The following is a 16484-nucleotide window of genomic DNA, read 5'->3' as shown; positions in this document are numbered from 1 at the left end:
TGTTGTGTTTAGTGGAGCGGGTTCACAGAGAGGACAGCACTCTGGGATGAGCCCAGAGAAGCGTCAGTCCGCTACGAACACAAACAACCAGCGTCCAGATGCAAACACGAGCGAGCGCAAAGAAAAGAAGAAGAGGAGGAGAAGCGATTCAAGACAACAGGGCACGCAAAAGGATCAGAGACGATGCGGTGTTGCATTTAAACGCCCTATTACCTGCTCTTGTCCACCGCATGCAGATCGGCTTAGAGAGCTAATTTAGTGAGGCTAATGTAACGTTGATATATTCCCACTGAGAGAGGCATCCTGCACACGCAGCAAACAACAACGCTAAGAGAGCGAGGGGAAGGGAGAACGCTTCGCCGGTTTCCACGTTTGGAAGAGTAGGACAAAAAAAAAAAAAAAGGACATTGAGGCTTGTGTTGCCTCGGCTTTCATTTCATTATTCGCCACTTTCAATCAGCTCGCTTTCTGTGGGAGATGAGCCTTTCATTTGTGGAGGAGCAGTTTTCATCTGCGAGTCCTCGGGGACGTTCGCCTGCTGGTCAGACGACGCGACAAGACCAAAACCAGAGATAGATTTCCCCGCCCCGCACAGAATCATGCCTGAAGGACATTCAGAATATAGAAAATCCCTTGTGGGATATACAGTCTTCCCCTTTTATGTCGCTTTTTTAAAAATTTTTTTTACAGTATACAGTGGTGCCTTGACTTATGAGTATAATTCATTATCTGACCACGCTTTTTACTCAAAACAATGGTGACTTAAATCATCTTTCCCCATTGAAATGAATGGAAATGCTATTAATCCGTTCCAGCATCCTCCAAAAATGTTTTTGCCTTTTTTAAAAAAGGAAAATAGCACTCTGTAATATTGTACATATTGTAATAACATAATTAAACAGAATTTAAGGAAATAAACAGCTTGTGCATCATGATTAATGACTGTGTCAATCAAAACTGAACAATATTATCTTGGTAAAGACAGAATTTGTCATACAAATCTTCTATTGGATCTCAGGTGTACCTAAAAAAGTGAGTAGATGATTTTTCCATACCGAGAGACCCTTTGGGACACGGGCGGTCCACCGTCTCCCCTCTCAGCGTGGTGGGCCACTGGACGCTGCGCACCAGCTTGGTCTCGCAGACGTGGGGGCCCTGCGAGGACGGCGGCGTCCAGCGGGTGACGGGGACGGTGGCCGTGATGGCGCGGAGGTCGGGGTGCTTGTTGATGGAGCCGATAGGGCGCAGAGTGGGTGCCATCGGCCGGGCCGTGGAGGGGCTGGCGCTGGAGGTGATGGGCCGGGTCGGGAGGGTGGTGGTTACCTGCGTGGTGGTCAGAGGACCTGAAGGCAGCACACAAATAAGATTTAAGGTATTTTTCAACGACGGGAATAGTACACAAGTCTCAAAAATACACACCGACGTCATCCCATTCAGACAAAAGCGCAAAAACGACTGAACGAGGCTGTGATATGTATGCCAAGCCAGTAGTTGGCAATCACGCTTTGTAAAGAAACAAGTGGCTCACTTCATTGCAACTAACATTTAATCAAATAGAAATATTGAACACAAAAAGCAGTGTTTTCAATTCACCCAAAAAGATATATGCATGAATTCAAACAACACAAGTCAATGGATTAATGTTTTTTTCCATCGTGCTACAATACACTACTCACAAGAAGTTGGGGAAAATGGTGACATTTCAGGATCAACCTAAAATGCAATGTAAGACTTATGACAGGTGAACTTCATTTGAGCTTCTGTAGACATTTCAATGCACAACATTTTGTTCTCTAACAAGAAGCAGAACAGCAAAATCCACATTCATGAAATTAAAAAACAAAACAAAATACCAGTTGGACGCGTGAGTCCAAAAGTTGACAAAAGTAAAGTTCACCTGTAAAGGTCATAGGGCATTTTCTGTTCATCCTGAAATTTCATCCCATTGCCGAATATCCCGAATTAATGAGCAATGTGAGTGAAATTATACAAAAAGGCTTCCAAGCTGCATTTTCAGCAGACAATATTCACAAAACGCATAATTTCAAGTTGTCTGTCTTTAAGAGTTTGAAGGACTTTTAAAGGTCTTTGTCGACGCAGGCACTTTCAATTAATTTTGCTTTTAATTTCAAGTACATTTCAGAACACCACAATATTCCTAACCTCAAGTAAACAGAAAAACATTTTAATCGGACCTTTCTAACATCTAAAATGGTAAAAAAAAAACAAACAATCGTGTTGTGCAGTGTGCGTCTCCTTTCAGTGGTGAGCGAGGGAGAGAGAGAGAGAGAGAGAGAGAGAGAGAGAGAGAGAGAGAGAGAGCGAGAGAGAGAGAGAGAGGAAGCTGTCGAACAGGTATGAAATGAAAGAAGTGTGTCTGTGTTAACCACAGAAAAATCCACAACCAGACACGCTTGACTGTGCAAAATCCACGAGTCTCTGCGCACAAATAGACGCGCTCCTTTTTTTTTATAGCACATGATTTTTTTCTGCACTAAAATTCGGTCCCTAAAAGAAACACTGCAGGCATTTACAGCGACTCCATATTATTGTACTTTATTAAAAATAAAAATAAACATATAGTAATGACATATCTAAAGGAAAAGAAATGAAAGAGTTTTTGACATTTTTTTGCCTCAATTCATTGGACATTGTTCCTTCTTGGTCACCTGGGGGCAGTACAATACAGAGATATACTGTACATGGAGATGGTTTCAGCTCCTCAGTACGCCGCAATATTAGTTGTCTTCGCAGAGGAAAAACAATACATGCCTATGAGTATTGTGATATTATCTCTCTACATGTGTTGCTCCACTGTTTGTGTTCAAGAATCCGTCGCTGACAGGGGTATAACGATGCCGTTGCTTAGCCTGTCTATGGCGTTTCTCATCATGTATTTTAGTTTAAGATAGCAAACTTTTAGGCAAAGCAATGTGGTTGTTTTAAACGTGTAAATCTCTTTTTTGTTTCGTGTTTTTTGTTTAGGTGTGAGAGCAAAATTTAACTGGGAGTGGCAACAAACAGGTCGAAGTCGAATTGTTCACTATCACCCAAACTGTGGTGACATGAGTTGAGTCTCAAATCTGTTGCTTGCAAGTCAAAGCAAAAAAATTGTCCGAAGGACGTTTAAGTCGGCTCATTCGTATCTCAAGGAAAGTTGCTGGCAACCAAAAGCTCCAAATAATAAGCATGACAGATGTCTGTGAATATATGACGTTTGCCCGAGGTTCAAAAGGGAATATAAAATGGCACTTCTGAGAGTCAGTCCGGTAATAATTGGGGTTGCAAATACTTTTCGGGGGCCCTTCAAAGCGTCATCCCCCAGAGAGCGTGTTGGGAACGGGGGGAGATGGCGAGGAGGCCTCGTCACAACTCAGGCAGAAGTAAATAATTGATCAAATGTACGCGAGACGCCACCATCACTAACAACAAGACTTAATGGGAAGATAAAAGTCGTGCATCACAACGGATGAAATCCTGAGTGATCAAACGCAGCAGCTCACATCTGCACGTCGCTCACACGAGACCTTCATGTGGCTCCAGCGCCGCCAAACCTCGCTTCTTCCGCTGACCCGCTGCCAAGATGCTCATCTCCTCCTCCTTCCTCCCACTTGCGTTATCACATTGCGGCGACTTTTTTCATTATCTACGACACGGAGCAGTTGAGACGCTCCTTTTCCTCGCCGCTGCGACAACAGCTGGAGATATATAAGCGGCCTGTTGGCGCCGGATGCAGGCAGATGTCTATGGGAATAGCGGCGGGGAGGTTCTGAGGGTTGACCAATCAAAACAGGCAATCTGGAGCCAAACAGAATGCTAATTTGAAGGCAACGTGAACATTAATCTAATGAGATCCTCTTTACAAGAGCTGTATCAGTAATTGAAAATTGACTTCTAAAATGCGTGTGTACATAATGTATATTACATCTCAATACATTAGAATATCGTGTAAAACTTAATTTATGTCAGTAGTTCAATTCAAAAAGGGAAACAGTATATGGACTCACATGTGTGGGCGTGGCCTAAAGACAACGAAAAGGGGAAATAACCAAAATATTACACTGCAAATTACAACCACAATAATGAAGGCAAAAAGTGTCACTCAAAACCGAGCATTATTATCTTTTTAAAGGCAGGCAGGTGTACCTAATAAAATGGTTGAGTGTAACATAAATTCTTTTACAAAATGCAACTGTGTGACATAAAAAAGTAACGCAAGAAAAACTACATAGAAACAGCCGTAACCTGAATCTGAAATGAATGCCGTAAATTAGGTAAGACTGTCATAAAGGGCTGATTTTTATAAAAATGATAAAAGAAAATAATTGAAATTATATTCAAAAAAAAAAAAAAGAAGCTAAAGGATGTGAGGACAACAATGTTGACTGATGACGCTTAAATCAATTTTTAATGTGGATAAAATGTGCGCACGCTTAATAAATCTAAGCCCGAGTAAACTGCCGTGGGCTACGTTCCATTTATATTACTTGCTGTCACAGTCAAGAGCATAAAGATTTCCTTTTATTTGCAGTGTCAACTTTTAATAGTCGCCTGTCGCTTTCAGATTGATTTTACGACTTTGACGGGTCTCGCCGAGGTTTACCTTGCTAATTTGTGACTTTTAAGATTGACAGTAATTGCTCGTTTACGTTGCGACTGAACGAAAGTGTTACGCCAACCTGCGGTGGGGTCCGGCGGGCCGAATTCCAGCGGGTAGCGCAGCACGTTGTAGTTGTTCCACACGTACAGCTGGTTGTCTCGGGGATTGTAGTCCACGGAGGAGATGTACTGGTACGGGTTGGGGAAGGCGATGTTGACGGGCTCCTCGCGGCCGCGGTTGGTGTTGTAGGCGTACATCAGCAGGTCGCCGCCCGCCTCGCTGTCGTCGTCCTGGTAGACCGAGCGCACGGCGTAGAACACGCCGCACGCCATGAAAGCGTTGGAGGCCAGCCGCTTGTCGAAGCTGGTCTCCCATGTGCCCTCGAAGCGCAGCGTGTACGGGTTCACCTGGACAAAATCAAACACGATTCGATTCAACGTAGAAAACTTCAAACTGACAAAATTATCGTTAGTTATAGTAACACGTCATTACGAATAAGGCGCTTTTCTAGTTTGACAAGGTAGCAAGTCAACGTGAGGCCGTGGGGTTCTGCCCGCTATGAAAAATGATTCAAATCTCGTCAGTCGCGCCTTCTGTCTCTGATTGGTTGTTTTTCCTCAGGTGCAGATGTTTCTTGCAAATCAAATTAGAGGCACAAGCCAGAGAGGGCAGATTTCTTTTTTTTTTCCACAGATCAAAATCATGTATTTCTGTCGTGACAAAAATTATTATTATTATTTCTTTTAACAAATTGCAAACTATCCCTTGAACAGGAAATATGTAATTGTAAGACCAACCATCTTTGACAAAAACTAAAGTTGCTAAGGTTCTAACTGCTGTATACAATAAAGTTTGAGCATTCACAGTTGCAAATCAGCTGGCATTGATTTCACATTCAGGATTAGTGAACAGGTTTTTGGTCCAACTCGAGGAACAGGAGTGAAAAAACATCCTTCAGATTTGACCTTGGTGTTGTGTTGTGTTTTTCCAGCTCCAAATCAGTAAGGCTCTTGCTCTGATATGCTTTTAAAAAAAATCCCGAAAGTTTTGAGGACGTTACATACAAATTGGATCTGCCAAATGTAATGGGGACCTTCAGCCACCTTGTGCTGGGTATCACTCAAAATAAGTAGGGGTTTTGCCTATATAAATGGCAATATTAATATTTGTATGCAGTGTGTATCTTAAGAGGCTAATTAAAGGCCTGGCATTTTGCAGGGAATGTGATAAAAATCATATATTTAGAATATAAAGGTATCCTTTGAAAAGAAGTTTGCACTGCACCTACAACACCTATTGATCGCCGTTTGCTGATTAATTTCTGCCCCGAAAGGACAACATCAAAACCAAAGAACAACCGCGCATATTTTCAAAGGTATTAAACCTTCACGTTGCCGTCAGACGTACAGTTGTGCTCTCGCTTCCGTTTAATGTAGCGTCAAAGCGCGCTCGTCGGCACAAAGCAGCCGTCAGAACTAGCGTGGCGAATAATCAAAGTCATGAAGAACGCCACTACTTTGAGCCATGCTACTTTTTAAAAATTGAAATCAGAGGTAGAAATGGACTTTTAAGATGAAAAAAAAAGTGAATAAAGGACAAAACATGATGTGCTTTTTGCTCTTTGTGGACCGCCCTGGGATGCCCATCTCCTTCTAGGGCGCCATGTTAGTGGAGGATTAGCTTGCGTTGGCCACCAACTGCTAGCTGGCCAACTTGACAGCGAACAACAGCATAATGGAACATTCCAGTAAAGGTCCTACAAGCATGTGAGGCTCCTTGCGGGGCCGACGCCGGAGAAAGCAGGAAGGTGAACTTCTTAAGATGATGTCCGGATCGCTATTGGCAGAGGTGGAAGCTAACATCTGATCAGCTGCTAACAGCTAGCTGCTCAACGTAAGGTACTTGCCGTAAGACAAAGTTTGCGATACTGTTCATGTGTTTAAAATCTGAGAGTATCTATCTATTACTGAATCAAAATCTTAATAAAATGGCTAACAGGAAAGTAGTACCTGGTATTTTTATGGGTTGTGAGGCGGTAACATACATGCCAGTGTCCTCGCACTTCTAATGCATTTAATTTTAAGGGTAATGTGAGTTGGAAATGATCTGAAAGTTTACTATGTAATGTTATAGTAATCATATACCATGTTATTCTGCAATTCTTCTGTGTGTTTCCCCCCCCTTCATTTCTGTCGTGGTCCCTCTTTTCTCTCTGTCTGTCCCCTCACAAACCGAGTTCTGTCTGACCATGCAGCTGAACATGAAAAAGCAACAACAATAAAGAAAAACCAAAAATATATGACAGTGTTTTGGGATCATAGTTTGGGTTATATTTATGGTTTAAATTAATACAATCAAGATTTTTAGGTACATTTATAATCAATTACTCAAATTTTTGTCTCTATTCGTGGCAGGGTTTGGGCCCTATCACATGCGGAAAAAAACGTAACTCACCAAAAATTGCCATTTACGAATGTTTATAATTGCCTTTAGTATGAGATTAAACCATAAATATACTACAAACTATGACCCTAAAACACTCATATTTTCGTACAACATTAGACCCCAAAAATAAAGGGCTTGCAGATTATTTTATTTCGAAAAAATCTGAGCGTAAATGCACGTGGTTGAGACTCGCCGCAACTTCCACTAACCCAGGCTAAACCTAGCTAATCCACGAGATACGTGAATTTCTAAATCGAGATGTTTCATCTGAACATACTTCCTTGACACCAATTGCTACTTTCACATTAGCCAGGGCCATCTTGTGGCACCCTAGAACATTATACAAAGAACACCACGCAAAAAGCGGATGTTTTCTAGCAAATAGCTAGTCCACAGGGGAAAAAAAAACACACACACACGTGAGTTTGGGAATAGGGAACTGCAAATTGATCAGGGTTCATTTAATAGGAAAAAATAAAAATATCTCGGCGATGGCGTCCATTATTCGCAAATGTTTGCTATTAGTAAGGGTCCACAAATAATTATGACATCCACTTGGTGATTTTACTTTTGATGAATGAGTGGGTCAAGCAACGGCGCATGATTAGTTTTAAAGATACAACAACCTTTTTCCCATTTCCTTCCCGCTGTAATCTCACTGCAACATTTAACCTTGCGCCATTGGTCAAATGAGATTTCCAGCTTAGTTTAATCCCCCCCGCCGTGTCGTGCCACGCCGCTCTCCCACCTGGCTGACCACCAGCCGCCCGTTGTTGGACTCGGTGGCGTAGATCACCCACAGGCCGTTCTCGTCCACGGCCAGGTCGATGTCCGACTTGCCGCCCCAGCGGTAAGGCGACGTGTCGTGGTAGTTGGCGTTGGTGATGATGGCCTCGCCGCTCTTGATGCGCGTGCGCAGGTCGTACTTGACGATGTTGCGCGTGCGCTCCTTGTTGTAAAACACGGCGCCGTCGTACACCACGAAGCCTGTGCCGTCCACCCGGTTGGGCAACCTGTGGGGAGGCGAGAACGCCGGCAGATCACTTGAGGCCCTACTACAAGAGGACCATACGGTGAGCAAACGTGGGGGCTCAGTGGGATGTCACCAATTATAAGCACATCTAATGCCATGATGTCTTGAGCAGCAAACGTTTTGAAACCTTTGCTTTACTATGTACCACATAAGGACTATTAATTGATTTTTACAGGGCCCCAAAAATATAAAAGTCTCAAAGGGGTAAAAACCTGATATTAATTATACCTAACGTTATCATCCTTCCAATGCCCTGAAGCAGTGATTCTCCCTCCTTGTAATGGTAAGTGAATAATCACTTTAGTAAATGTTTAAACATTGCAAAATTTTACAGTGGTTCAAACTTTCTTTTTAATCCAGTATAGTACAGTTGTTGAGTACAGTTCAGTTCGCGATATCTGATGCCTGGATGCTGATTACCTGATGCGTTTATGGGGTATTTAACTATCTGCATGGGGACAAATCATTTTTTTACTTTTAACTTTAACTTGTAACAAGTGGGTGTTAGATTCGCTGTCATCCATTATCTTTTTGTGTATTTTGACCGAGGAAGGTCAGAAATCTTTATTCAGACATCTGGGAACTGTTTTAAATTGTCCCCCCAAAAAAATGCATAGCATGTCGTCTCCTTTAAAGCTCTTAGCGTATGTATGGACACGGCCTAAAGGCGATAAATCAATACAGCTGCTGTTTGCCAATCTGCTCACTTGTAGGTGGTGGTGGCTCGGCTCTGTTTGAAGTCTTCCCAGGAAGCGTACTCGAACAGCATGTCAGTGCGGTAGGGGGTCCAGGGCATGACATAGAGGCGGTCGCCAGACTGGAGGGGGTCCTTGCACCACGCGCCCGCCTGGTGCTCGGCCTCCTGCAAAGAGCTGGGCGCCTGCACGCGCAGCAGCGTCCCCGGGCACACAAAAACTGCAGCGGAAAGGGAAGGAAGCGCAGTGGAGAAAGCGGACACAGAGTGACGGTTTTGCCATCGTTTAAAGCTGTGGCGGAGACGGTGAGGGAGCGGGGAACAGGGAGGGGGGGTTAAAACTAAAAAAAGATCAGGGTCGATAAAAGTTAGTCAGGAATTTAAAAGAAGGACACAAAGGATAGGATGATAATGGGCAGCAGCACAGTGAGATGAGATGCATTATCAGCTCATTTGTAGGACATCAGCATCGTGCTCGTCGGGATTTGATAAATGGGGAGCGCTCCGGCTGACGCCCGCTTCCCGCTTCGGTGTAGTCTCTAATCGCACTCATCTCGGCCTACTTTTTATTTTTATTTGATTGCGCAATTTTACCTCAAAAGCCTCTTTGTTTCCGCGGGTGGAAAAACAGTCAACGCGGAGCTTGTTTTTATTAGGCTCCAATTTGGCTCTCAGCCGACAGTAAGAAGACACATTTCCCCAAAGCGGTGCCAAAAAGTTGGGAAGGTCGCCAAAACACATGATCCGGATGGCACCACTGCTTTTGGTAGTGCCAAAAAAGTGGTACGGTAGCTAAAAAGGTCGTACTGGAAGAGTCCATTTCTGTCCCTCGAGGTAAAACCTACACTCAGCTGACTCATATGATTAATTATTCGACTGCAAGGTAGTGGTTTGTACCTTTTCCAGGAACAAAAGTGGATAAAAAGGTGAAGTTACTCCAAGTAAGCTAGCATATGCTAAGTCACTGTTTTTATGATGTGAGGAATTGTAAATTCTACTTCAAGGGTTTTTTTTTCAAGGAAAACTGACTTTTAAAATTGCTTGTACACAATTATGCTGATCTCTTGAGTGTTAAATTATACAACCAAGTAATTTTTATGCATGCTAACTCTCAAAAATCTATCCCATGATGCGATTTCTAAAAAAAGAAAAAAAAAAAAAAAAAAAAGTCAATTTCTGTCCCTTGAGGTTAAACCTACGCTAACCTACCTCATATGATGAATTATATGAAACCAAAACCAAGGTTTGTGTGGAAGGAGTGTTGAGAAGTTAACACCAGTCATTGTTTTTATCACGTGAAGAATTGTACATTGTTGCTTACAGGGGAATATTGGATGGAAACCTGACTTGGACAGAAATTGCACACAAAGTAGTACTTTTTAGTTTTTGCAAGCAAACTCTTGAACTTGAGGTATAGTCTCTAAAAATGGGTCCATTTGTGTCCCTCGAGGCTAAACCTCCAGGAGGCTACCTCACATGATGAATTATTAGACTCCAAGGTAGCTGTTTGTACCTTTCCCAGGAACAAAAGGCTATATATTCCCAAATTGTAAAAGTCAAGCATCACAGGAATATAAGTGGTACCTACTTTAGAGGGTACCAACCCGACATTGAACCCCAAAAGTATTTCAGGTCCCCAAAACCAAGGTTTTTTTTTTTTTTAAATTAGCACACTGACTTTCAGAGTACACAGCTCTTTTATTGATCATCAAGCGGCCACATACATTTTGGGCAGAACCTGTTTTTTTAAAAAGTCAGGAACCAAGTTTCAAGTCATTTGTGGCTTTGCTTTGCAGTCGTGTACCCCATCGGGCTAATTATTGGTAGTCCAATAAAACCTTTCTTAATTTTTCCTGGGCTACAAAACTAAAAAGTCTCGAGCGCAGTTTCTGTCTGGGTTTTTGTGGTCCTTTTCCAACACTTTGACACGGCGTGTTCAAACAAAAATGTGACACACAACAAAAGCGACTCTTTATGCTTGCTTTTCAGCCACAGTTAAATATGAAATCATGAATTCAGTTAAGCATTACTCTAAAATGCAATATATATACCGAATATGTACTTTATTGGTACAGCTCGGTGACTGCTCGCTGGATGTTGCATCATACCCGGAAATGTAATTTCTGTTGTGAAAGCTCTCATGCATTTCGGGGACAGAGACTCTCCACGTTTTGCTTTTTAGCCACAGGTACTTTACATATGAAATTACAAATATAGTTAAGTGTTATTATAAAACACAGTACTGTAATTTCTCGTGCATAATGCGCAATTTCCCCTCCCCCACCCCCAAATTGTCAAAAGTCAATAGTGCGCATTATACATAGTTATAGGGGCAAAAGGAAAAAACTCACATTTTAGAAATGTATGCCGTTATCTAGTGGTTATGAAAAAGCTGTACACTTTCATTCCAAAATCCCACCGCAAGCTAGAGGTTATGAGAATGGTGTACACTTTCATTCTAATATGCCACCGCCAGCTAGTGGTTATAAAAAAGGTGTAGCCTACACTTTCATTCCAATATGACAAGGGTACTATGACTGCATATATGTACAGTTGTGCTCATACATAAGTTTATGTACCCTGGCAGAATTTGTGAAAATATTTTTTCACATTAATTTCTTTATGGTTATGTTTTGTTTAATGATAAAGATTTTCTGAAATGCTTGACCGTTTAATTTGAATCCCATTAAAATCAAATTAAATGTGGTTCACCTGGTCCTTCATGTTTTCCTTAAAGAATTGTTCCCTTCTTACAAATTCTGCCTGGGTAATCAAACATATGAGCCCAACTGTCTGTGTTTTCTGATTTACTAAATAAAAGTAGGGCTGTGAATTTCAAAATAAGAGCAAGTAAATAAAAAAAAGTATCATGTGTTCAAATAAAGTGCTTAACTTCAGAATTATTCCTTAAAAAAAAAAAAAAAAAAAAAAAAAAAAAGCAATATACAGATATTTCATGTTTTGATCATATGGATAGATGCAAAATTATGCATTGTAAAAATGCATTATACATAGGTAGAAGAATTTTCCAGAATTTTGGGGTCAACTTTGGGGGTGCGTATTATACATGGGTGCACATTGTACACGAGAAATTACGGTATATACTGAATTGGTACGACTTGGCGCCAGCTGTAGATTGCGTCATACTACAAAATTAGTGGCCCACAGTCAGCCATTCATAAAAAGGAGTGGCAGAACACCACAAACTGCACGATAGTTCATTTGGGTTCAGTCATTTCGTGAGCCCCCGCTCGAGATGTCCTACAAGCAAAGCTCATGGCATTCTGTAAGAAAATTAAAAAAGAAAAAAAAAAAAAAAAGCGTTGGCGCCACCACAGGACAAAACAGCTGAGGACCCCCCAGGCCTCCAATACACCCCCCCCCCCCCCCCCCCCCCCCCCATGCACACATCCCTTCGTGCCAGTTTAGTAATATGGCTCTCTGGCTTGGGGTAGCAGACACCTGCTGGCCACCTCGTGATTGAACGCGTCTCTGAACTAATTGGACACTGCAGGGGAGTTTTGGTCACACAGGATAGGGAGGTGCACGACATCTAAGCACACATGCGGTGCGTGCAGCTGTATGTAGACGCACGCACAGGCCACGGAAAATTCTGCCACACGATGATGTATCTGGTCGGGCTCGAAACGTGTTGAATATTGCATGGAGTCGAGTGCGGAAAAAGAATGCCAAGAGTGCGCTGGGTCGCTTAGGAGTCAGCTAGTTCTGTCTTTTCCGCTGCACAGTCGGATTTCCACAAAACCATGTCAGATTGAACGCATCAGTGGGAAACGAGACACGCTAAGATAGAGTACATCAACGATGGAGGACAATGAGTCCTCTCCAAGTCACTGACCTCGGTATGGAGACAAAAACGGAGTGCTGCACCAAGATGGAGACTGCGCAATATTATAGTGTAGTGTCCACAGTTTAGGCACAACAGGGTAAGCTAACATTAACATGCATGTTTATTTGTGTAATTTCTAGCCATACGATACTTAAAACTAGTACTTGGTAGTCCTTGCTGTCGATCAATTCAAGTTAATTTGTCAGGACAATTAAAAAAAATTTTTTTTTTTTTTTTTTAACAGCTTCTGTAGTTGAAAGCATTACCTCACTTGCACGAACAACATTGCTGCTGACAGAGAGGAGCTAGTTTACAAAAGTGCAGTCAGTGTTGCCAGGTTAGAGACTTTTCTTACTATTTTTCCAAAAAGACTTAAATTCCCATTAAGGCACAAAAGACAGCAATTATTTCAAATTATTTTGCCGAGCCAATGAATTTGGACAAGCAGAGTCATGAAGTTTGACGGCTAATTTTAAGAAGCTAAACTGTTGATTTTTTCAACATTTTTCTCTCAATTCATGAAGGAATGTCTTTGCATATGTTTTAACAAAATGGGTATTGTTTGGTCCCAAGAGGAAGCACTTATTTTCTTATCTGTAAAGTTTTTCTTAAATTATTATTTCTGTGAAAGTTGAAATGCTCAGAAAAAAAACAAAGAGCATGTTTTTACAGCACTGCGTAGTGTCGCTGCCGCTTGCTTATTGTCTTGGCAAAGGGGGGAATTATCGGATATCAGATTTTTATGAAAAAAATAAATAAAATCTGAGATCTTATCTTAAGGCAATATCGCCCAGCCGTAATATCGCCCAGATGTAATCGCGCCGTGTTAATCCAACGTGGTACCTTGCAGCGGGGATTGAGACTGGCAGCCAAAAGAAGAATTAAAGCAAACATTGGCATAAACAAACACTTATAATGACTCCTTACCCTTGACACACACAGTCGTCAAACCAAAATGGAGGCCTCTGGTGTTTGCCTTGCAAATACAAATGCGGGCGACGGAAATATGCCAAATAATGTTTGGAGTTACAGCAAATCTGGCCGAGCGATGAATCTCTCCACTAACGGTAACTTCGACTCCGGCAACACTACAATCAAACGACATCTTCGATCCAGACACAGTGGGGGAGTAATACACATGAGGGAGCAATAAAAAAAAATAAAAAATAATTGTAAGCACTGTGCAGGGCGCGATGTTATCAGAGCTGAAATGCTGCAGCGTGAGCGAGACGGCCGATAAAAGTAGGACAGCGCCATAAAAGTATAATGCTGGTGGAAAAAGGAGAAATAAACAGCACGCACAAGGCGGTGGACTTACTGGGTCCATGTCGGTGACCCATAAACAAAGCTGGGAAGACTCAGCCTCAAGGTAGAATTAAAGATACAAACAAGCATGCAATTGCTTTCAAAAAGGGACACATTGCTATAAAATGTAAGTATTAACATGCACGCGAGCGGCCGATTCATCTCATCCAGTCGTCGTCGTCTTATGTAGGATATGAGATCTGAATTATATTGGTTTGTGAGCAGTAATCTGATTATATAAAAAAAACAAAAAAAACAATGATAGCTAGTCCCGAAATTGTACATACACAACATTACGTACACTAGCACAGACGCGAACCAATAGAAATACTGTCAGAAAGGTATTTAGTTCACAATGTTTATTATTGTGGTTGTGGTTTGGAGTATGCAGTATGGCGCCCAACCAAAACAACTCAGTATGACTGAAACGTTTTTACAGCACTGCAAACTGAAACCACAATAACAAACATGAAAGGGGGACATGTCACGAAAAACCGACATTTTAATTGCTTGTGTGCAAAGAGTTGAGTCAGTGGAGTGACTGCAGTGCCAACTCATCGAGTGTGAAATGAAAGTAAATCTTTTGTCATCTGCCTATTTCTGAAAATGCGTCCGTGAGCGTCAGCTCCTGAATTTGACGAATTTTGACATCGCAATTTGGCTAATCTATTTCTACTACGACAACTACTCTACTTGGCAGCGAGGCTCCCAGTTCCACAGATTTCCAAGCAACAGTGGGAAGACACGGAAGCTGGAGTGATTGAACAAAACCGGCCCGAGTGGGTGCTCTCGTTATTACATTAGACTGGTGGAGCCAATGCACTTCGCCAAGAGCGTTTTTATTATGCATGACACAAATCATCAGCGTTCTGGCCAAAATCAGTCCATTACTGCACCTGACCCCCCAAATAGCCTTGTCCTAAATTGGTATCGGCCTCCATTTGATCAGACCCACAGCAATAACAAGAGCTGAACTGTAGACCGCCTAGGAGAGAGGCATCGTCCTGTTTCCACAGTCACTTTTTTCCCCCTTTCAGAACAGGCAGCTCATCAGAATCCGAAAAAGCTCTACTTGACTGTTTTCACAGAGGATAACGAAAACATACCTGTAGGTATTGTTATATTGTCTGTCGATATGTGTTGTTGCACCGTTTGTCTTCACATATTCGTTGCTTAAGGGTTACCGTGACTATCGATGCTATTTGCTAGCCCGTTTATGGCATTTTGCATTGTGTCTTAGTATTAAGCTAGCGAATGGCAAAGTTGTGTGGTTGTTTTTACGACAAAATTTGTAATTCTCTTGGTTTTATATTTAGTTTGACAGTAAACGTCAACTAAGAATGGCATTCCAACGCTTGAAGCCATTTTCGGAAGATTCGTTTACTCTCTGCTGCTTGTTGTTCAGTAAGATGAATTAAGTTCACTGCCATACAGCGCTCGTATCGATGTTTGCTCTCAAGTCAAAGCAAAAAAAATCACCTGAAAGACGGCTCAAACAATATCTAAAAACAATTCATCAGTCAGATCACTCGTATCAGAATGTTGATGTCAGTTTTGTTAGCCTGTCTCTGGCGTTTCACATTGTGTTAACATCAAGCTAACTGTTAAGTTATGTGGTTCGGTTAAATACACAACTTGTAATTGTCTTTATTTTAAGTTTAGTTTTACAGATAACTAACAGGGCGTAGAAATAAACATCTTGAAGCAAGCACACGTCTGTTTCGAAGAATTGTTTGCTCTCTGCCAAACTGTACATGACACGCTCAAGAACGGCACGATAGACATCACCCGCTTCTTTTCAGCACTCACTTTCTTATGATCCATAGTTGTAAAAAATCTCACTCGTAAGTTCAATTTTCGCTTCTAACACAAAGCAAAAAAAAATAAAAATAATAATCGACCAGGCGACATCTCGAAAAACGTGTAAATTGGGCCACTTGTAAGGCAAGGTACCATTCTGCACACACTGGCCATGTAAACAGTATAGTTACACTTCACACCTTGCACAGGTTGGCGGGTTGGGAGGTCCATTAACTCAGACCCGCTTCCTGTTTACTTCACCTCTCGCTGTCGCTCTCTAAGTGAATGCTGATTGTGGCAGTGGGAGGCCGTAGCGCCGACAAACCCAGCGGCAGTCTTATAGTACACGACACTATCATGGCCACAGTATGAACGAGGTATTAAGTAATAATAGGCATTAGGAGTGAAGCATAAATGTTCAGATTAGGTATTATGCAGTTCTGGTTCGAGCACGTTAGCCAGAGGAAAAGCCACACGGATTTACGCCAGGCAGTCAGATTAAATCGATTAATTCTTGTTGGAAGTGGGAATCTTCTTGTTTGTGACGGGAAGCACTTATTTAGCCTCCAAACTAGCCAGATGGCAAACGAAATTTACTTTATCAGGGATTAAAAAGAGGCTTTTTTAAAAAAATTTTTTATTTTTTTTATTGCTATCACACTCTAGCGCAGCCATTAGCGCGGCGCAGACGGGGAAATGCCGCTGTAATAATTGACTATTCATCTCCATAATCCTTCTCGCAGGCACAGGTCAGCCCGCT

General features: G+C 42.0%; 1 protein-coding gene across 1 annotated transcript in view; it reads right to left on the bottom strand.

The window, feature by feature from the left end:
* adgrl1a (adhesion G protein-coupled receptor L1a) overlaps nucleotides 1-16484 on the bottom strand; it is a 137115-nt gene that overhangs the window by 22051 nt on the left and 98580 nt on the right. Inside the window, 4 exon segments of the mRNA XM_061699945.1 lie at nucleotides 1056-1343; nucleotides 4680-5007; nucleotides 7794-8058; nucleotides 8786-8993. Coding sequence (XP_061555929.1) covers nucleotides 1056-1343; nucleotides 4680-5007; nucleotides 7794-8058; nucleotides 8786-8993 — 1089 coding nt within the window.

The sequence above is a fragment of the Phycodurus eques genome, chromosome 16 (assembly GCF_024500275.1).
Source record: "Phycodurus eques isolate BA_2022a chromosome 16, UOR_Pequ_1.1, whole genome shotgun sequence".
Taxonomy (NCBI): Eukaryota; Metazoa; Chordata; class Actinopteri; order Syngnathiformes; family Syngnathidae; genus Phycodurus; species Phycodurus eques.
Note: the sequence above shows the minus strand (reverse complement) of the source record. Positions and strands in the feature narration are given on the sequence as shown.